Source organism: Pleurodeles waltl, chromosome 3_1 (genome assembly GCF_031143425.1).
Source record: "Pleurodeles waltl isolate 20211129_DDA chromosome 3_1, aPleWal1.hap1.20221129, whole genome shotgun sequence".
Lineage (NCBI taxonomy): Eukaryota > Metazoa > Chordata > Amphibia > Caudata > Salamandridae > Pleurodeles > Pleurodeles waltl.
This window is the reverse complement of record NC_090440.1, coordinates 1,913,421,179-1,913,443,869: the sequence shown is the minus strand read 5'-3', so window position 1 is coordinate 1,913,443,869 and position 22,691 is coordinate 1,913,421,179. Positions and strand designations below refer to the sequence as shown.

Genomic DNA, 22,691 nt, shown 5'->3' with positions numbered 1-22,691 from the left:
ATTACATTAATGGTTCCACATTCAGTTTCCGTAGGTGTCCAATATTCTTCTGTAGCATAACAAAAATGCTGACAAAAGTGAGAGGATAAGGGTATTGTTCTTGTCTCCCAATTGATGCATGGGTTATGTCTAACCATCCAAGGGATTCCCAGTATTAGAACATGATTTGGAGAGACAATAAGGTCAAACAATAAGAACTCTTGATGTCGTCCAAAGGATAATCTTAAGGAAGTGGTCATCTTTTTCACTGGTCCGAAAACCAATGGGGTTCTGTCAAATGTTTGAACCTGTTCAGGGGAGGCCTTTTGTACTCTAAGGAGTTGTTTCTCTTGAGCTCGCTCTTCATCCAGGAAAATTCCCCTTGCCCCACAATCTCATAAGGCTAACACCTTCTCATCCTTCCCATTGGATAACTCCAGATGCATGGGAATGTAAAATAGTGAAGTCGACATTTCTTTTGATGAACAAATAGGAGGATTCTCAGACCATCCCATCCTCTCTCTTCTCACAGAGGACGGGATCTGCTATTTCCTGGAAGCTTCTGATGGTGTGTAGGACAGCTACGAATCAAAAGCCTAGAAGAACCACAGTATAGACCTACTCCCTTCTTTCTTCTATGTTCTCGTTTGGCCTCTGACAGTGTTCCCCAGGCTACCCCGATCTGCAAAAGCTCTTCTCTTGAAGCGGAAGGTCTCATGAACTGATGTCTCAGCTTTACGGGTGTTAAGGCGAGTCATTCACTGATGTTGTTGAGCACAAGTCTTACATCTTTCAAATCTGCTTTAATTGGGACGGTGTTCAACAGACAGGGCAAGGTCCATTAATGCTGCCATGGTATCTATGCAGGATAAATGTACTAATTCATCCTTTATTTCCTCACAAAGGCCCTGGCGGAAAAGGATGGCCAATGTAAATTCCACCCACGCCATCCCATCTGTTAACTGGTGAACCGGGTTATGGATTGCAAAACATCTTGATTAACCTGCTGAATATAGCAGAGTGCTTCTTCTGCAGAAGTTTCCAGCCCTGGCCGTTCAAACATCTGTTTGAAGCCAGTAAGAAAGGTGGCATAATTATTGGGACACGGATCTTCTGTGGCTTCTAGATGTGTCGACCATGCTAATGCTAGGCCAGACAAGGCACTGTTTGGATACCTCACTTTATTTCTATCCAAAGCAAATTGAGCAGGTTGAAAGGTAAAGAACACCATCAAGGAGTCCAAAACTCTTTTAATTTATTTGGATCCATAGAGAAACGAGGAGTTGTTGAAGCTATACACGGGACGTCAGACACTCTGGCTCTAAAGGCTTGATGTAAAGCCAAATTTGAATTCCCCAACTGTTGTACATCTTGGGTTTATTGTTGTATAGTCTGGACTAGGGCTTGTGCTGTATCCACTTGGTCTCCTTGAGATAATGCTTGAGGGACATCCATGTCTCCTTCACCCAAATCAGGAACTGGGTGTGGCAATCTGTCAGGTTCTTTCATGAACTGACTCTTCTTTGTTGTCTTAGTATGAAAGGAAGGTTCACGGCTCCAGATCTTGAAGGTTCTTGTCTGTCCAAGGTAGGGGTGACCCTTTCTAGTAGCCATGGTGCTGCTGACAATGGAATGCCAAAGCAGACAGTGCCTTCCAGAAGGAGTCCCCAAAAGGAAAAACCCCAAAGGGACAAAATCTGTGATGATAACTGTAGACTCCAGGAGCGGACGATGGCTGGAACAAATGAGGAATCCAAGGCTAAAACCAGACTAACGGGTAGCACACAAGGAAGGCCCAAGGAAGAATCAAGACAGGACACAGGAATCGGAACCATCAATGGTCGGAGGCAGCAGGAACGAGGATTCAGTACGTAACCAGCAAAAGAGCAAAAACACACCAGCAGGATTAGAGTGTGTTGCCAGGACAGTTCAGACCCTTATATACCCAAAGCAATGCAATCAATATGTTAACACAGAGGGGATAGATACCCTTACAATCTCAACAATGAAAATATTAATTGATCATTGGATATAGCTTTACTCCAAATCAACTTTTTATTTTCCTTTTACTTGGATGTTTCTTCTTGTATCACTCACATATGCACACAACATGAAAAATTAAGGCCCATATTTATACTTTTTGACGCAAAACTGCGCCAACGCAGTTTTGCGTCAAAAGAATTAGCGCCGGCTAACGCCATTCTGAAGCGCCATGCGGGCGCCGTATTTATTGAATGACGTTAGCCGGCGTTAGCCGCCGGCGCCGTCTGGTGTGCGTTAAAAAAAACGACGTACACCAGGCAGCGCCGGCGTAGGGGGATATGGGGCTTGGGCGTCAAGAAATGGGGCAAGTCAGGTTGAGGCAATTTTTTCGCCTCAACCCGATTTGCGCCATTTTTTTTCACTCCCAACCCCCATAGAAATGACTCCTGTCTTAGCAAAGACAGGCATCATGCCCCCTTGCCCAATGGCCATGCCCAGGGGACTTCTGTCCCCTGGGCATGGTCATTGGGCATAGTGGCATGTAGGGGGGCACAAATCAGGCCCCCCTATGCCACAAAAAAAACAAAAAAACACTTACCCTGGGATGGGTCCCTCCAGCCTTGGGTGTCCTCCTGGGGTGGGCATGGGTGACAGGGGGTGTCCCTGGCGGAATGGGGGGGCACCTCTGGGCTCCTTCAGAGCCCACAGGTCCCTTAACGCCTGCTTTTTGCAGGCGCAAAAAAACGGCGCAAAAGCGGCCGTACGTCATTTTTTTTGACCCGCCCACTCCCGGGCGTGATTTTTGCCCGGGAGTATAAATCCGACGCACATGCCTCGGAGTCGATTTTTTAGACGGGAACGCCTACCTTGCATATAATTAACGCAAAGTAGGTGTCCACGCTAAAAAATGACGCTAACTCCATGGACTTTGGCGCTAGACGCGTCTAACGCCAAAGTATAAATATGGAGTTAGTTTTGCGTCGAAATTGCGTCAAAAAAAACGATGCAATTCCGGCGCAAACGGAGTATAAATATGCCCCTAATTTTACAAAATGAAAAAAAACTAATTTTACACACATAACAAAAACACATATACATATACTACAACCTATACTTAATAGAGTCATAAAAAAACAAACAACTTTTTTCCACACTTTTCCTTTTCTAGTTCATAATCAAATCCACTGTTAAGCCCTTTCTTCAGGTAAGCAGTCTTTGGAAAGAGGTAGTCCATATTTCTAGTACCAACTATAATAGGATATTACTTCCTGTTATTTATGTGGTACTCTTGTATTCTTCCTTTTTATTTTATAATTAATTTGATGCTCCTCCTTATTGTGGTCGATGCATTGACGCGTTTCGGCCTTGGGGATTAGGGCCTCCTCAGGACATCAGAAAAAGTGCCTACATATACAATATTACACAAATTTACTCATGTTGTTTAAACAGAGCCATAACTGACAATGCCGCCAGAATTCCAAGGACTCTGTTCACCAAAAAACTATGGAGCATCCCAGAAATCACATCACTGTGTAATTACTTTCTATAATTGACATTTTTCATTTTCTTAGTGAGATAGCGTTTCATTTTCTTTATTAAATCGCCCTGTGTGAACATGCTTTCGTGCTCCAAAATACCTTACTATCATATAGTCTCATGTTGAAACCCTATTAGTGATTATTACTTATGTGGCCTTATTTTTATGAACCTCATTTTCAAACTGACCTTTTTTTGTGTGTATACAAAATTCTCTCTGCTAGCGCGATCTTGTATGCTGCTCCTCGTTGTTTTAACTTGTTTGTTGTCACCAATTAACTCATCATTCTCGAGACATACAGATTAGAGGGTATTATAAATGCTCTATCTTTTTGTTGTTTAGCCTTAAAAAACTTCTTTAGCCGTCTCTGTACTCACATTATTTCCTTCTTAATCCGGAATGTTTAGCCTTAAAAAACGTTTTTAACCGTCAGCGTGTTAGTGTGCCGTGCATGCTTCGAGGTTCTCAACTATTTGTTAGTTGTTAAAGGGCACGCTCCTCCCCTTCCTCTACTACAGAGCCGCTATGTTTTTTGAAATCCATGGCGGTAAGCACTATCAGTGCCAGGGAATTGCTTCCCTGGCACTGATAGGGGCCTCCCCCACCCCCACCCCGACTCCCTCCCCTATACCCCCCACAACCCCTGCCACCCCCCCAAAAGGTGGCAGGGCCCCCCTCCCCACCCCGACCCCCGATATTACCTTACACATACACACCCGACCCGCACGCAGGCACCACCAACACACATACACGCACACACACCGACATACATGCCAACATCCACACACACTCAGACACGTACACCCACATTCACACATTCACGCATACAGACATACATACAGACAGACACGCACACATTTCCGAAACACGCAACACCCCCCCAAGCATACACGCACTTACACACCCCCCTACATACACAGACGCACACCCCCATGCACCCACACAACAACCCCCACCCCCCTCCCCTAACGGACGATCGACTTACCTGTTCCGTCGATCTGCCGGGAGGGGACGGGAGCCATGGGGCAGCTCCGCCAACACCACACCGCCAACAGAACACCGCCGCGCAGAATCACAGGACGTGATTAGCTCTGCGGTGTTCTGTTGGCGTGGGGGTGGAAGTGGAGCAACCTCCACTTACCCGCCGCCCGCAACTATGGCTGTTGGCGGATCTCCGTCGGATAAACGACGGAGGGCAGCCAACTGTCATAATACGCCGAGCGGCAAACCGCCACTACTGGCGGTCTTCTGCACGGCGGTCCCTCAGCGGTCTTCTTAAAAGACCGCCGAGGTTGCAATGACCACCTATAACGCAACCCTAATATGTTTCATCTGATGTTTCTCAATAAATTCTTTCATTTTGTGTGAAACAAAATGTGCGCCATTGTCGGTCCCTATTTCTTTAGGTGCTCCTTCAACTGCAAACATTTTAGTCAAAAATGTTTTGATAGCATCAGTGTTTGGAATGGAAGTAAAACCTACATAGGCCCACTTTGAAAAATAAATAACCAACACCATCATATACCTCTGTGAAACTGGAAGAGTTACAAACGGTACTGCAAAATCCAAAGCTACTTTCTGCCAAGCTTCTTGTGGCAAAGGAACATTGCACTGAGGAGCAACAGCTTTCCAATGTTTATCTGAAATCAGACAAGTAGTACAACCATCATTAAATCTAGACATCTGAGACTCCAATCCTGGCCACCAATAAAACTGCTTGAGAGTCTTGAAAATACTGCTAATACCTAAATGTCCCTTATGTGCCTCTCTCAACGAAACTGGAGGAATACAACCATCACCCTGTCACAATACCCCATAATCAAAAGATAATTCATGAGAAACCTGGACATAAGGAAACAGACTAGGCCCAACATTCCTTTCTTTTCGGCCAACCATTATCCAAGAAAGACTTAACTTCTACCAATGTTTTATCTTCCTGTACAGCTGAAACCCAAACTTTGTGTGAAAACGGGCCAGAGTCATGTACAATGGCGTGCACCAAAGCAACAACACAATCACTTTCATCATGATTGTCAACACCTGCTTCAAACGGCATTGGCAATTTGGAAAGACAATCTGCATGTACATTTCTGCCACCTGGAATATACTTAAGAACAAAATCAAACGCCTGCAACTTTGAAAGTAACCTCACTAAACAAGAAGATGCTCTACCTGTTCCATTACCATTCAAAAGATGAAGTAAAGGCTTATGATCAGTGAACAAATCAAACTTCACACCCCAAATAGCATTTTTAAATCTCTCTACAGCCCACGAACATGCTAATGCTTCACGATCAATGGTACTGTAATGTGATTCAGAATTAGAAAGGGAACGTGAAGCAAAAGCAACAGTGCACTCACTCCTTTGGTCAAACTGAGACAACACCGGTCCTAACCCAATCTGCATAGCATCCACAGTGATAACACACTTTCTTCCTGCAACAAAAGGAGAAAGTGCTGGTGCAGAAACTATCGTGTTCTTTAGCGTAATAAACACTTCATCTAAATCTTTGGTCCAAACATACTTAGACCCTTTTTTGAGTAAATTTCATAATGGTTGTGCAATATAAACATAACCTTTAACAAACCGTGAATAATAGAATAATACTCACTTAAGCCCAAAAACGACCTAAGAGTATCTTTATCCCTGGGAGGTTCTGCATCCTGAATAGCCTTAATAAGTGAACATTTTGGAGAAATACCTTCTGGACTAATACTATGTCCCAAATAGTCGAAATTCTGAACATTAAATTTACATTTGTCAGCTCGAAGTGTAATACCGAATTCTCTGAATTTGTCAAAAACTTTAGCTAGAATTTCATTATCTTCAGAAAGACTATTTGTAAAAACAAGGATGTCATCCTGAAAAGCCTGAACACCAACAATACCATCCAGTACTGTATCCATCAACCTCTGAAAGACACTAGCTGCTGAAGCTAAACCAAAAGGTAATCTAGTAAATGTAAAAGTTCCAAAAGGGGTGATAAATGGAGTTAAATCTTGTGATATATCATCTAGAGGAATCTGATGGTAAGCAGATTTGAGATAAATAAAGAAAAATGCTTAGTAGTACCAATGTTTGCTAACAGGTCCTGAATTTTAGGTAACGGATGAGCTTCACAAATAATGTTTTTGTTGAGGCTATGAAGATCAGCACAGAGCCTAATTCTATTGTCTTTTTTTCGCACAATAACAATAGGACTAACCTATTCTGATGGACCAGCCTCTTTGATAACACCATCCTTCAATGTTTTATCTAATAACACTTTTAATTCATCTCTGATACTCAATGGGACAGGGCACAACTTATGTGCAATGAGAATAGATTTGCTTTTAAGCTTAATAGAATGAATATAGTTTTTTATGCAACCAATGCTGTCACAAAATAAATCAGGGTAAGATTTCAAAATGCTTTCGTGATGAGTTACATTTTAACATTTTACAGAGGAAACAGCACATCAGAAATTTGGACAGGTGAATCAGACACTAGGACTAAGATAAGAACTAACTATACCAAGTCTCTCCAGCCGATAAAATGCCAACCTTTAACTGCTACTTATACCTTTGTCACTGTTTGCCGACCCAAACAAGTAATTTGTTGTTCAAAATATCCCACCATGTCAATGTCTTGGTCCCCATACGCCTTAGGATGTAAATCAGATTCTTTCAATATCACAAAATATTTCCAATGTGAATTGAATGGAGTATCAGAAGTAATGGTGATAGGAGCACCCGAATCACACATCATTTGAATAGTAATGACATCCCCCCGATTGACCTGACAAACAGGGCCTTTAATCCTGCCATCCAATTCAGTATTAACATCCAAAGTCAAGACTAAATTGGACAAATCGCAAGGCACCTCATCAACTGGCACCTCAACACTATGAACCTTCATGACCCCTTTTCCCATCCTACACACAGCATAAAAATGTCCAATTTCTTACACTTCGTGAAATGTGTACCCACAGCTGGACAAAGTTGAAAATTAACCAAATGTGACTTTGAACCACATCTGTAACAAAAAGAGTTATTTTTCACAGGGTGGTTTCTATCATTTCTATTTTGCTTGAGTTGCGATGAATCCACCTGTTCCTTAAGAGAATTAACAGCCATAGAAGACATTGTAGAACTATCCATTGCCATTGCATTTGTAGAAAAAATACAACGTTCTATACTTCTTGCTAAATCTAAGACTTCATTTAGCGTTGGATCTCTACATGTAAGCAACCTTTCTTGAATTTTTCTTGAATAACCGCTATAAACAAATTGATCATGCAAAGAAGTGCCTAATGATGCACCAAAACTACACATGGAAGCTAAATGTCTCAAAGCAGAAATGAACTCTTCCTTAGACTCATCTGCAGCTTATTTCCTTTTAAAGAAATTAAACCTTTCTAGAAGAATGCTGGGTTCTTCCGAAAAATGTTTTTGAAGACGTGCACTAGCTTCTGCAAACTCATCCCAATCACCAGCGTCTGGACAATGCAGAACTACAGGCAAATTATCAAACACTTGTTGTCCTTCTTGCCCCAAATAATTGTAGCTTTGCGTTTGGGTCAAAATTCATCTGCACCAACAGCAATTAAATATTTCCTGAAAGAACGTAACCAAATGCACCACTGAACTGCTGGCTTGCCTGGATGTGATAAAAAATAATTCATGTTAGCAAAATTCGAATTTCCATTTAAAATGACAATAAACCGTTGAACCTAGAATAAAACGTATTAAAATATGCCTGAATTAATTTTAACAAGTGTTTGTAAACAGCAGTATTCAACTGGTAAAAGTCATGTCAAAGACTATGAACAAAGTACGTCAATACTAATTGGAAGGTGTGCCTGTCACCGAAGATGACATTGAAGTGGAATGTAACAGGCCGGAACAACAGAATCAGGTGTGCCTGTCACCGATCAACAAATACCACAATGATGCACGCAACACAACACGCATGCGTGGTAATCCAAACAGTGCGTTGAAATCCAGGAAATGAGCTGTGCCTTCAGAAACAAGGAAGAGTGCATGCGTAGGGGTGGACCGACAATCCCCAAACATTAGCGCATGCGCGACGAATACCAGATATAAACCGGCAAAAGGGATCAATAGAAACGATCCAGCATGAGAACTGAATGTCAGCAGATCCAATCCAGCAGGAGAATTGAAATCCAGCAGCTCCGTGAGTAATCGTAGTGACAACCGTAACTAATTAGCAGCTCCAACACAAAGCTTTCATTTAAAATTCTATAAAAAGACGTGGTTCCAGGCTCAAACAGCTCGTCGCCAATATGTTGTGAATGATTCTTCAGGAAACGAATCGATAATCCAAATACAACATTTATTTTGTATACAGGTACATGAGCCCACCAACCCGTGCTGCTGCCGACTTCAGACAAAACCTTTAACTGCTCTTCCCAGAGACCACACGTAATGGCTCACCAGCAATTTAAAACAATACATTACACATGACACATTTAACAGATATATTTTTCACGAGGCGCATTTGTACATAAACACATTAGCCCCAATAGAACTGAGAAGAAGCTACAGCCTCAAGAACACCCGGGGTTCAGAGTGAGCTGGAGTCGAAGCACGCTAAAGCATAGGACCAACTACATCACAGGAAACAAAAAACACACACTTCAACAATAGACTTTATCACACCAATAATAATATGGGCTGTTTATGTTTTGCACAATGCATGTTATACATTGAGGGGCATATTTATAAAAAAGTGATGCAGCGCAGCAAGTGACTTTGCTTCAGTGGGTCACACGGAAAGTGCGGGAATGTGCCATATTTAAAAGAATACAGCTCGTTCCTATTTTTGTTCCTATGCTGGTGTTGTTTTGGCTAACTAGCGCCAAAGCAGACACACTTGCACCATGGTGCAGGGGAGCCTATGTTGTAAGAAGGATTGTTTTTGTGCAGGAAGGAACACCTTCCTGCACAAAACAAACCCTTGAGGCATTTTCCTCTTTCTATGTGTGCTGCATAGTGCAGCACACATAGAACGAGAAAGTAGCGAGGAGAAATAAATATGTGTCTCCTTGTTATGTCCTATCTGGGAAGGCGTAGCATTTTGGTGCATTTCCAGGTCTACCACTTCTGGTAAATCTGGAGATGCGTCAAAATCCATGGATGATGCATGGAACCACCCAAGCACCACACATGTAATGTTTCCCTGGGACAGAGTACCGCAACACTTCCTGTTGCATTACTCATGATTTAGCAATCCACTAAAAACCGTACAAGGTGGCCTTGCATGGTTTGATAAATTGCATTTTGGGCTTGCGTTTGGGTGGAAGGGCATTGTTTCTTGAAACTTTTTAGTTCATGTTTCAAAATTATTGAACAGTGCCACTTAATGCAGTAGTATCATGTAACTTGTCAACTACTTAACTAACACTTCCTAGATTATGTTGCTTATCCCTGTTTTGTTGTATGCAGCTCTTATGTTGCACCGCAGCTGTAACTCGTTCTCCCAGCGTCATTACTAGCTTGCTCATCTTTAATCACATTCAAGGTGACCCCAAAGGGATATAATAGTTTGTTCTTCCACACTGGTGGAATGAATTTACCACCGTTCATTTTCATATCCGTGAATGAATTTTGATATTTCTGTATAATTTGTATAATTTACAATAAGGGGCGGGAGTGAGAAAAACATGAAAGCATTTTTGATATATTTTAGAGGTTGGCTGGTGGCTTTTTCCTTCCACAGCTGAGTCAGCTTTACATCCTCCTCCTCTGGAAAATCCGCACATTTAGGGCTGGCAGAGGTTTCTCTATAAAGTGACCGTATAAGTTATAGGAGGAGCCACTTTGTGGGGTTAAACCTCTGATGGAAAACCCACCAAGGCCTATCACCACAGGTGGAATTTCAGTCAGGTAGTGTGGGCACTGGAAACATACCCCCAAATTTGAATTGTACGGTTATTGTCACCATATCTGGCATATCTAACGTGGAGGGGGCGTTTCTCCACTTTTTGGCCACAACATAGTGGCTGACTGAGAAAGGCATCCACTCTAGCCATGGTGGCTGTACACAGAGTCGATGCTACTATAACTAGTGGCGGTCTGTCCACTGTAGATCGGACAACTTATCCCAGGGGTGACTCTCCACAATGGTGGACCTGGGCTCTATGCCAGTGTGACCTCTGTCTTCGAGGGGACTCCAACTAGGGCTGTTTGATTGCCAGACGTGCTAATGGAGAATCCACCATTTGGCTTGTTCTTGATTACAGGTTCCCCAGGCCACATCACCTTTCATCACTTTGGAAGAGTGTTGCCTTAAGGGAGCAGGTATCTGTTGCCATATGTTTTGGGTGTCACTGTCATTGTGGAAAGTTTGAGATTCCTGTAATATAATTCCTGCCCTCTCTTCTCCTTCACAGATTGTCCCAGTCAGTACTGGGGTCCAGACTGCAAAGAGGTTTGTACCTGCCACCCAAATGGAAAGTGTGACCCTGCCACCGGCCAATGCACCTGCAATCACAACCGCTGGGGCCACCTCTGCCAGTACATGTGCCAGTGTGGACCCCAGGGGAAATGCAACCCACTGACTGGATCCTGCCAGTGTGACCCTGGATGGTGGTCTTCTACCTGCAAGAAGCAGTGTCAGTGCAACCCAAACAGCGCCCGCTGCCACTCTGCCACTGGGCAGTGCATTTGTGCCCACGGATGGTGGGGTCTCCGATGCAGCTTCCGGTGCATCTGCAGCCTATCTCCTTGTGCCCAAAGCACTGGCAAATGCGAGTGCAAGGATGGTTGGTGGGGGCTCAGTTGTGAGAATCAATGTGACTGCTTGCATGGCAAATGCAGCCCCGTCAACGGGCACTGCAATTGTGAAGTGGGCTTTCAGGGCACAAGCTGCAGAGACCCTTGCACTGCTGGGTACTACGGGCCGAGATGCAGAACCAGGTGAGGCCCAGGGGAGCGAGGATGGAAAGGAAGGTCCATGGCATCTGCTGACAAAGGACATTTAAAGTATTGATTTTTATCTCCTCCCACTTCTTTCTCATCATTTTCCTCGTTTATTCTTTCCATTCTTCCAATTCCTCTTATTTTTCCTCACCTCCTTTCTTTTCTTGCGGTCACTTCTCTCCACCTCCTCCTTTATTTATATCATCCACTTTCCTTCTCTCTTTCTGTCTCCTCTTCTGTTTCCTCTATTCTCTTTTTTTTGTCTCTTCTCTCCACAAGTAACGCTTTTCCGTCTTTTGCTTTCCTTCCATTGTCTCCTCTCCTCTTCCTCTCAATCCACAGCTACCCTGTTCCATTGCTGTCCGTGTGAACCCATTTCTTTGGTTCCTGGAGCAGTCAGTATTTCCTTTGCCGTCAATCGTTTTTCCAATTGTGTCCCAGGGCCTGTTGCACTCTAATTGGATATGCCAGTTACTGCCTTCATACACTTGACTCCCTTAAGGTAGCTAAGGTGAGTGTCAGGCTTACACAAGTAGATGGAGTGAGGATGAATCTTAAATGCAACATGACGCAACAAACAACAGTCTAATTCCAGTTTTTACCTTTATGCAATATTTTAGTATCAGCTTTATATAAATCACTTAAGCAGCATGCCATGTAATAAAAGATAGTGCAAAGCATAAAACAGCATAAGTTTGCGTAGCTCCTAATACATTAGGATTTTCTGGGTTCATTAGTCATTTATAAACTGGGCACACATCTGTGCTAGCATTCGAGTGCATGAAGTCCTTGATTGAAATAATACATGTACCCAACCCCACATCTGCATATACATTTCCCTATTCATTGACAAGCACAATCATTGATTAACCATGTTTCATCATCATTGATATCTTTAATCAATAATACCTAGTTTAACTCAATTAGCCTAACCACAGTACTCCCCTGACCACCAAACTAAGAAATCTACACCTGAAACATCAAGTTATTAGCACACCCTCTTGGCAAGGCTTTGGATTCAGCTATCATCTCTGGCAGCTTTTTGGCAGTAGCTGAATCCAGCCCATACTATGGAGTGGCAGCTTGATCATCAGAATCAGAATCATGTCAATCAAAACAAACTCCTTTACATACATGTAGTCTTTTACTGAAACCCTGGAAAACAACTCTCTCAACCCTTGCAGACATACTCAACATACTGAACAATTACAGCGCAGAGCCACTCAACTGGAACTCACCAATAAACTTGGTAGACTGTAGGCTTTGTAGTAATTTACATTCCAAGATCTCAACATGCTCAAGACCCTCTCCCTCTTCTGTTCCCATATCAACAGATCTTCCCAGTGGTTCATGACCGCACCTATTGAATTCAAGTGTGCAAACTGAATTTGTAAGAGCTACTGTCTACCTGAGACAAGAGGAACTGGACTTCTAATAACTCAGAAATCAGATGGCAAATTCATGACAGCAAAAAAGATCACAAACCAAAATCCCAACGGCGTCACCTTCGCAACTCTCAAGGAAGAAAACTAATCAAGTGATGAAGGATGCATGACCCTATAATACTTTGATTATATAATACCCCCTGCCTTAGGAATTATACAACAACGTGTTCAAACACTATAATCAAAATAATCTCAAGCACTCCTCCAACTCAGAGTAAAACCTTACATAAAGCCTACACTCAACCACAAAAGACAGCATAAATCCTCAACCCCAAATAAAGTTGTTTATATCAAGCAAACAGACCCTGAGCCATTGTCATACAATTTCAAACTCAAATACCAAAGTTAGTACTAGCTAGCAGATTGACAAGATCACCTTCAGGTACCTGTCCACCAGCCATCTTTAAAATGTTAAGACTATACCACTCACATTCAAGAGCTTCCTTATTCTCTTCAACATCTCTGTTCATGGAAAGTGAACGTGCCAGACTAATTCAAACAATGTCAGATCAAATCAGTATTCAAACATTTAAAAATCCTAAACAGACTCCAATCTCCCTACTAACTAAGGTCCATCATCAACAGGCCATAAGCAGCAAAACTACTTGAATGCCATGTCTTCAACCATCTCTCACTTCACAGTGAGTCACACACAACCCTTGACCTGCCCTACGTTAAATAGTGCCTTAACATCATAATCTTATTATTTGTTATTTGGGGTTCACATACTGCACACTCTGCTGCTAATATAGCATCGAATCTGCAACGTTGTTCCATAATATACTCCTTAAATTACTAAAAACAAAAATGACAACACACAAGCTGACATGACACTGCACCATAACACAATACAACATTACGCACCTCACTATGCCACCCACCAACAAACACTACCAAACCAATACTGCATAATGTATTTATTTTAGTTGTGGGTTGTTATGTAGCACATTCAATGCTCAGAAGCATCAGCACACTTTACAAGGATCAGTGCACCTAGAAGTATAAAAGAAGTAGCATAAACAGTACAGAGTACTGAAGTCCAAAACACACTTAAAGTTAACAAAGATGGCTCAGCAATTAAGTACAATGAAATATGTATACAGTCGAAGCAAAGAGCATCCTGTACATAGGACAAGCACGTTAGAGTTCAGTACTGCAGTAAGTAGATAAAGAACAGCTTGGGAGGCTAAAAGGAAGCAGTGATCTAGAAGAAAGTGTCTTATTTCTCTATTGAAAGCAGATAGAGAAGCAATGGTATTGATAGTAGGCAGGACGGAGTCCCAGACTTTAGGTGCGCTGCTACAGAAAGACTGTTTCAAGTTACCGTACGTGATTTTTTTTAATACAGTTGGCTCCAAGCAGAATGGTGTCAGAGCAATGAACTTCATGAAAACCTCCTCACACCTTCAGCTTTTTGATCAAATAATGGAAATGGATTACTCACTTTAGTTGCTATGTATATCTACCCTCAATCGGGTGCCAATTTAGGCGTTACAATACAGGAGCAAAGTGAATCAAGCTGCCAGTTCCAGAGATCAAACATGCTGCTGTATGACTGGTAAAGAAACTTTGAGAGGGGAGGGGGAATTTCAAGAATTCCAGAAAGAATAGGATCTCCATTGTCTAATCCTGAGAGCATCACATGCTTGCATGAAATGTTTGAGGTCTTATTCTGGAATGAAATGTCTGATCCTCAAAATAGGTCTAACCTCCTGTTTAGCGTTACTGGCCATGTTGTAAATGTACTTCTGGAGATGTAGACAATTCTAAGAAGTAAACTCATTGATTTTGTGGCTTCAGTTATGGCCGGAGTGCAGTCCAACCCATTGGTAGACTTTAGTCTTTTCTAGGCTGGTATGGAGCAAGATTGGGACAAAATGAGTGGGAATTCATTTTTGTTGTGATTGAGTTTGAGATGGTGAAATATCCTGGACTGTACGTTGTCCACGTTCATGGACACTAAAGCAATGTCAGCAAGCAAGGAAGGAGGTCTACAAAGAAACCTGGGTGTCATCAGCAAGTGGATGAAATGAGATACCAGATTCCTTCATGATGGTCCCAGTGGTTCAAGATATATATTAAAGATCGCAAGGCTTAATTTACTAGTAAGCCATACATATCCCCCTGCTACATAGCAAACTACACCTTGTAACACTTCACAGTTGTGACTGCATGCTGTGCAATTCTCCCTCCTTCACACACCATCAAGCATATGACACTATCTGATAGTATTGCACAGCACAATACACATCTGCTCATCTCCCCTTTCAAACTCTTGTGTCACAATACAGCTGATCGTAACACAACATCATTCTCCACCATGAGACTGCTTTCAACCATACACTGTGTCACAATATACCATAAATCAGCTCCGCCACACTGTATCATTCTCCCCCGGGAGACAGCTTCCATGGAGCCTCTGAACATATGCCACTACAGCACAATACTTGACATCCCACCATGAGTGCAAATCGTACAGCAGCAACCATATCATACCACAACACACATCAGGCCACTCCCGAGTTAATACCAGAAAATGTAGAAAAACACCCTGTCTCCCATCTTCCTCATATCCCCCTAACCACATTTCTCTCTTACCTTCATTCTTTCTTTTCTACGACCCTTCACCTCCTGGACTAATCTGGGACTCAGTACTGGCAGAGTCAGGAGGCTAAAGGGAATCTCCTGGCTGCTTGTCAACGCTTATACCATACTCCAATAATGGCAGCACTGTCTACCACCCCACATGTAATATATGCCATGAACTACACCTTATTCACTCCTTGCAATAAGATTCCACAATATCTACATATAGGACTGAATTTTGCCAGAGGTGGCTCCCTGCACCATACCACAACAGCCACATGACAAAGCACTGCGCCACAGCACGCCTTACCGATCTGATCGTAACACCGCATAATTCCACATCACACCCACACTAATACATGGCACTTCTTCCTACCAGATGATATATGCAACCACATCACACTGCACACCTCCTCACTGCATCATTTGATATGATATTATATATCATCACACTTTATATAACCCAGACAACAACAGACCACACACCACACCTCACAACAGTCAAAAACATCATATAATATACCACTTACATGATCTCATTCCACAGGTTTCACATTGACCATCATACAACAATCTCACACACCAAACAATACCAAATCTTGCCTTGCCATCCATCATTCAGCTATTCAAATATCACATCACTTTTATCATTCCACACCAAAACATTCACCAAATGTGCCACAAATGCAACAGGACTCCTTATCTCATCACTCCTCATCAGCCAGACCATATGATGCCATAGCATACACCATGCCACCCTGAACAACTCTACAGAGCATTCGTTTCATTTGACTATTTTAATGCAACCACTACATAAAGAAACACACTCTTAAACCAGAGAATCATTGTACACCAATCAGTCACAGCACCGCCTACCAAGTTTCAATTACCATTCTAAATGTCAATCTACCCCGCCAATGCGACACCCTGCAGTAGATATCCGCATAGGACAGCAACATTTCATAGGATGCTACTCCTAACATTGCCCACTACACAATGCAACACATCAGAAAGCACCACCCACACCATGCCACAAAAATCTCACTGAGTCCCACTGCTAAATAGTACAGCTCCTCACATCCAACACAGCAGTGCACCTCATGAAAACATCACCGCAAAACATCATACCCTATCCATGTGACAACACGCCATAAAGACCGTGCAGCTCCAAAACCACATCATTCCACATTTCATCACATCACTCTCAATGATCATCTTCAGTAAAGCATCATGTTCGAGTGCAGTGTTGTAGGAAGCTATCTCTGCATATACTATATCAAAATGAGATATACTGTGCACAGAATCCAGGGGTTCCCCAGAAAAGTTTAACGGAGGTTAAAGTAGATAATACTAATGCTTTCTTTTATGATAGTGTGGTTGAGCAGTTAGGCTTATCAGAGGGTAGTGCAAAGCATTTGTTGTACACACACAGCCAATAATTGAAGCACACACTCAATGACTAATTAATGGTTTTTCTATAGCAAAAAATATATTTTGTTACTTTATTTCTTGAACCATAAGATTCAATTTGCAGGTAATTACATTTGAAAGTAAGTATCCAACATATGTATCAATAACACTTTGTTTCGATTTGGCAAGATAAATGGTTTTCAAGAAAATAGCAAATATCACTTTTAAAAGTTGACACACTGCAATTTTCAGAAACAGTTCTAGAGGGGAAGAAAAGCTAGTCCAGTTTTGAGGTAAGCACAAGACTTACAGTTCCAGTCTCGGGGGGTTAAGATGTCCACAGGTTGGGGTTCAAATTAACCCCAAACGCCCACCACCAGCAACATGGGTCCAGTCAGGTGCAGAGGTCAACGTTGATGTATCTTAAAAATGGGCTCCAATGGAGACTGGGGGCACTCTGAATCAGGCCTGTTTGCAGGTAAGTACCTGTGTTTTCAGAGGGCAGACCTGGGGGGTTTAGGTAAGCACCGGGGGGACCACAGCTCAGCACAAACACACACCCACAGCGGCACAGGGGCAGCTGGGTGCAGGGTCGGGCTCCCAATGCTTTTCAATAGGGGGACCCCGCGTCACAAAGATGCTGCAGGCTAGGTCCAGGCAGTCGGTTCCAGAAAGCTACAGACTGGATAAGGAGGAGGGCCGCCTGCTGATTGTTGCTGGGCTGGTGGTCAGACTCCCCAAGGCCAGATGGCTGCAGGTGCAGGAGTACCTTTGGGCGTCAGGAATCTTCGTCCCCTTCTCTCGCTGTCAGGGGGGTCCTCTGGATTTAGGCAGCAGGCATCAGCGTGTTGGATAGGACGCGTCAACCCCTGGTGGACATTAGGTCAGAATCGCATGGGGACCATATCTAGTTGGTTGGGCCACCTGGACACTGGGCTGTGGGCGTCGGGTCCAGAGTGAGCAGGACTCGCAGATTCTGGGAGGTTCTGGAGTACTTTGCTGGAGTTCCTTTCTGGACAAGGCCTCTGTCCATAGGAGATCTTGGTCCTGTGCTGAGGAGTTAGATACCAAAATTCCCAGACTTCAGTGAAGCCATTATGGAGCTGTGGAGTTCGTAATGACAACCTCCCAGCCCATATACTCAGTATGGCCACACTGCACTTACAATGTATAAGAATGGATTTAGACACTGTATGGGCATATTGGTCATGCAACCATGCCCTCACCTGTGCTATGGTCGACCCTGCCTTAGGGCTGTAAGGCCTGCTAGAGAGGTGACTTACCAATGCCACAGGCAGTGGTTTGTGGGCATGTAGACTTTGCCCTTTTCACCCTACCAGCGCACACAACATGCAATGGCAGTGTGCATGTGCTTGTTGAAGGAGGTCCTCCAGGGTGGCATAATACATGCTGCAGCCCTTGGGGACCTTCCCTGGCCACAGGGCCATTGGTACCATGGGTACCTTTTACAAGAGACTTAACTGTGTTAGTGCTGTGCCAATTGTGGGAACAATGGTACAGTTTGTGGGAAAGAAATGGCGCTGGAGCCTGGTTAGCAAGATCCCAGCACACTCTCAGTCAAGTTAGCATCAATATCAGGCAAAAAGTGTGTGTGTGTGTGGGGGTGGTTAACCATACCAAAAGGGGCACTTTCCTACAGGTGTTCTTCTCAAAATGACATTGCTTTTAGCACTTCGCATCATTTCTGCATTCATCCAGGGTATATCTACTCCCAACTGAAGGCCCCGCTCACACTCTGTTTGTCATGCAATAAAACAACTGAAAGTCTTTACATGCTATCATCTGAAAGGAATGTGATCTGCAGATGATTGACAGCTCCATTGCAGGTTGTTGGCTGCAGGCCATGCGTGCTACCAGTTTCTGTGAGATGTTTCTATCCTGAGCTGATGTTCAGGCGGGTTGCATGTGATTTCATAGAAAACCAATTTCATGGAATACCAATACTGAAAACCCATTTCACCTAAATGGAAATTTGCAGGATGAATGGCCACTTACCGTTTCATAGAAAGCGATTCATAGAATGTTTTTTTCAAAATTGGCCTTTGCATGCTTGTTTTTTAAGGTGTAAAGGCAATGGCTGCATGTATGATTTTCAAATGTATATCTTTTACATTGTCAAACAATTACCTCAGATGTTTTTAATATACTTCTAACTCACCACCTTTAAACACCACTCATCACTGACCCCCACGTAACTCCTAAACGCAAACCATCTCTTTGTCCTAAAAACCCATCCCACTCATCCCTGATCCCTAATCTCCACCTATTCCTGAACCCTAAAAATGATTTCTACCCCAAAACTTCACCGGACACTGAAACCTAAAAACCCTCACTACACCTAAGCTACACCTGCCACTGACCCCTAAATGCCACCCATTCATTATTCCTTAAACTCTTTCTGAACACATCACAGAACTTTAGAAATCATCACCAGCCTTAAACTCCGCCCATCCATGAACCCTAAAAAAACCCTCGACACCCGTACACTCCACCCGTCCCTGAAACACACTAAAAACCCTCACCATCCCTAAACTCCACCTGTACCTGAACTTTAAAATCCCCTTTCTCTGCCTAAACTCCACCATCCCTGACCCCTAATCATGCCTAATTACCCCTAAACATCATCTAACCCTGAACCCAAAAAATCCTTCACTATCCCTAAACTCCAGCCAAGTTTAATACATTTTTAAATTTTTCTTTAAAATTATCTTTCGTTTAAAATGCTACCTTTAATCTTCGATTTTTTTGTATTTCCTTAAAATTACCTTTCCTTAAAATTGGTTTGTCATCATTTGGTAGCCGCCAATGTGATTTCTCATTTTTACATTTTCCTTTTAACTCACATACATTAGTACTGGTGTGTGGTGCTCTTTTCTTTTCTTTTTTTCTTTGCTTATTCCAGTTTCTTACCTGAAATCTGAGCTATTGAAGGTTTCATTTTTTTCAAAACGTTTTATTTTGTTGGGGTTTTGAATTTTACATCCATTGACAGTTTCATAATTCTCATTTTTATTTCCTTACTAATAATTGAAATCAGAGTCCTGAAAAATGCTTGTAGGGGCGGATTGGGAGACTTCATGGTGCCGATCTTCTTTGGGATAAGACAGTCGGAGCCAGTGGTCGGGAGACAGGTATCAAGCCACAAGGGTGTGGCAATCAGTAGGTAGAGTCTGGGCCAGGAAGCATGGCTTTCACTGAACCCTACTGCTGCAGCCTGTGTGGGTGGGCAAGATCTGTGGCTTGCTATCAGAAGTCAGTGATTCTCACAGACCAGGACCCAACACGAGAAAGAAACAGAGATAAACCACGCATAAAACCTCGCTGCCCAGAGCAATAAGCCAAAGTTCCCAATCCTCTATTGAAGCAAAGCATACTTTTGGTAACAAAACGATGGGAGGTGGATCTCTGACAGAGTAGGAAACCACTTGCAATTCTACCGTGTACTACAGCCTAGGAGGGGAAGAATTAATACCATTGGCTTTCTTCAATTATCCTGCTTTGACTCTCTGTGGTGGCAAAGCAGTGTAGCTGTAGGCATTTGGAATACACAGTAGAAATCAGTTTAACCAGTGGTTTTATCGTAACATTTTTAAACTGTAATCCCCAATGATAATTATGTGGTTATTTGTGGTATTGGTTGCAGATTTGAGTGGTAACGAGAGCAATTTGATTTATGACAGCAGCAGGAATTTTAGGGCATTGGTATCAGTCTTCCTATAGGATTGTAGGCGATGAGACTTTGTTGCAATGAAAATGAATACATTTTGTATGATGGAGACTATTGGTACCTTGCTTGCTCATCACAATGGTATTGATGTGCCTTCCCCAGATGTGGACACTGCAGAGAGAACCAGCCCTGCTCTCCAAAGGATGGATTCTGCCTATCATGTGAATCTGGGTGGAATGGCACCCGTTGCGACCAGCTCTGCCAACCCGGGTACTATGGAGAGAACTGTGCACAGATATGCCCACGCTGCCGGCAGGGTGAGGAGTGCAATCCTGAGACTGGCACATGCCAGAACTGTGAACCTGGAATGACCGGACCTAGGTAGGACTATTTTTCACTAATTCTATTCCTTTCCAAAGATCCTGGGATCCTCCAACTCATGAGTATTGCAATAACAAAGCTAGATTTTCTGGTCAGAGTTGGTTTACGCGCTCCTTCCTTTAGCAAAGGTACGTTCAGTCCAAGAGAGGCACACATTGTATATGTATGTATGCATTTATTAATTTACTTATTTGTTTATATATTTCCAATACCACAGGCCAGATACAAAGGCATTGGCATGCTTAAAACGATTACACTGAAGATTCAATTCCTAAGACACTGTGCACAAGTGACCAGAAGCACAAAGAAAAATAAATAATAGAGGATAAATGTACAATAGTTCTACAAGTCATATTTACAAAAAAGGCATTTAGGTATAGTGGTATTATGACTTAAGCAAACAATAGCACAGCTGAGTAAAAAAAGAGGGGCTAGAATGCAGCGCATAGTAATCACCAGTCATGGAGGTTAATTCAAGTATTCCATCCACCGCTTTTTGTGCTATCTAAGAGTGAGTGTCTGTAAGTAGTAGAAGGGTATGCTCAGAGGGGGGTCCCGAGATCGCTGTGCTGTAGGGCTCAAGCTGAAACTCACTGATGCTTAACAAGGCAGAAACCGGTCTGGGGTCGCTTGTGTTCCTGTTCAGAGAAAACTTGACCTGGAAATTAGCCCTGGACCGTCCCTTGTGGGGCAGGCCCAAGACTGATTTGCATATGGGTGATTTCTATCTGTCATGAAACAGGCGAAAGATGCACTTAATGTGGCCTGAATAACTACCAGTGGCTTAATTCGAACACTCCGGCTATCACTTTTGTGCTCTCTGACTTCCAGCACTCAAGTCACTGATGTAGGCACTGACCAGGCTATTGAAGGACAGACGTGTTTCCGATGCAGGATGTACCCTCCGGCTTAACTGAAAAATATAAATAAATATTTAAGAGCAGAGATTGGGCTACCTCTAATGTTACACTAATAGAAGCATTATATTTTAATCTGATGCACCATTGACTCTAAAACGGAATACATTTAAAGGTTTATTGTAGAGGGACCCTTTGCTTTGTTTTCTGCAACAACAAAAAATAATCCAAATAAGTATGGCCAAATCCAATAGATATGGTCTTGGCAAGTCGGTGTAATGTTTATTTGTTATTGCATGCATGTGCCAAAAGGGGGGGGGGGAGAGAAAATGTGTGTCACCTAAACGTAGCAGCCTAAGGCTTGCAATACATATTTTAAATGTAAAAAACAGTCACTGATGTAGCCTTTTTACTAGTGATAGCAAGTTCAGGCCCTGCCATGAAACCAAACTTTAGGGGGGCCCTAATTAAATTCATGGGGTCACAGGGCCCTTCCTAAAAGAGATAGTTCAACCCGTTCAGAGCTCTTGTATTAGTTAAACTGACGTTTTGCACACTGTTGCAGTGCTGTATGTAAACGAGTCAATCATGTTTCATTTGCAGATAATACCAAAGTAAACACCTACTTATTTCAGCGTAGTATCGTATATAATAAACATATATGCATTATAGCTGTATAAGACCGCCCGAGGTAACGTGTGGCTACTTTCGTCAATTTTTTGTCAATGATACTCCGCATGAATTAATTTTTGGAAGCTGTGCCTTTTATGATAAATTAAAGCATAGTGTTGCATAAAAAGGCAGTACCTGCTGAAGGTGTCACAAAGGGTTATGGTCACTTGAACCGGCCTTAGGTCGCAAGCGCTGGACCCCTATATCCTCTTTCCCCTGGCTTTCCAAAA

The 22,691-nt window shown here is 42.8% G+C and overlaps 1 protein-coding gene across 4 annotated transcripts in view; it reads left to right on the top strand.

The window, feature by feature from the left end:
* SCARF1 (scavenger receptor class F member 1) overlaps nucleotides 1-22,691 on the top strand; it is a 241,283-nt gene that overhangs the window by 79,312 nt on the left and 139,280 nt on the right. For 3 of the 4 annotated variants that reach the window (XM_069226113.1, XM_069226111.1, XM_069226114.1), the window contains 2 exons: nucleotides 10,894-11,419; nucleotides 20,714-20,932. In XM_069226113.1, coding sequence (XP_069082214.1) covers nucleotides 10,894-11,419; nucleotides 20,714-20,932 — 745 coding nt within the window. The remainder of the gene's footprint in view (nucleotides 1-10,893; nucleotides 11,420-20,713; nucleotides 20,933-22,691) is intronic. The other variant, XM_069226115.1, reaches the window with a different exon arrangement.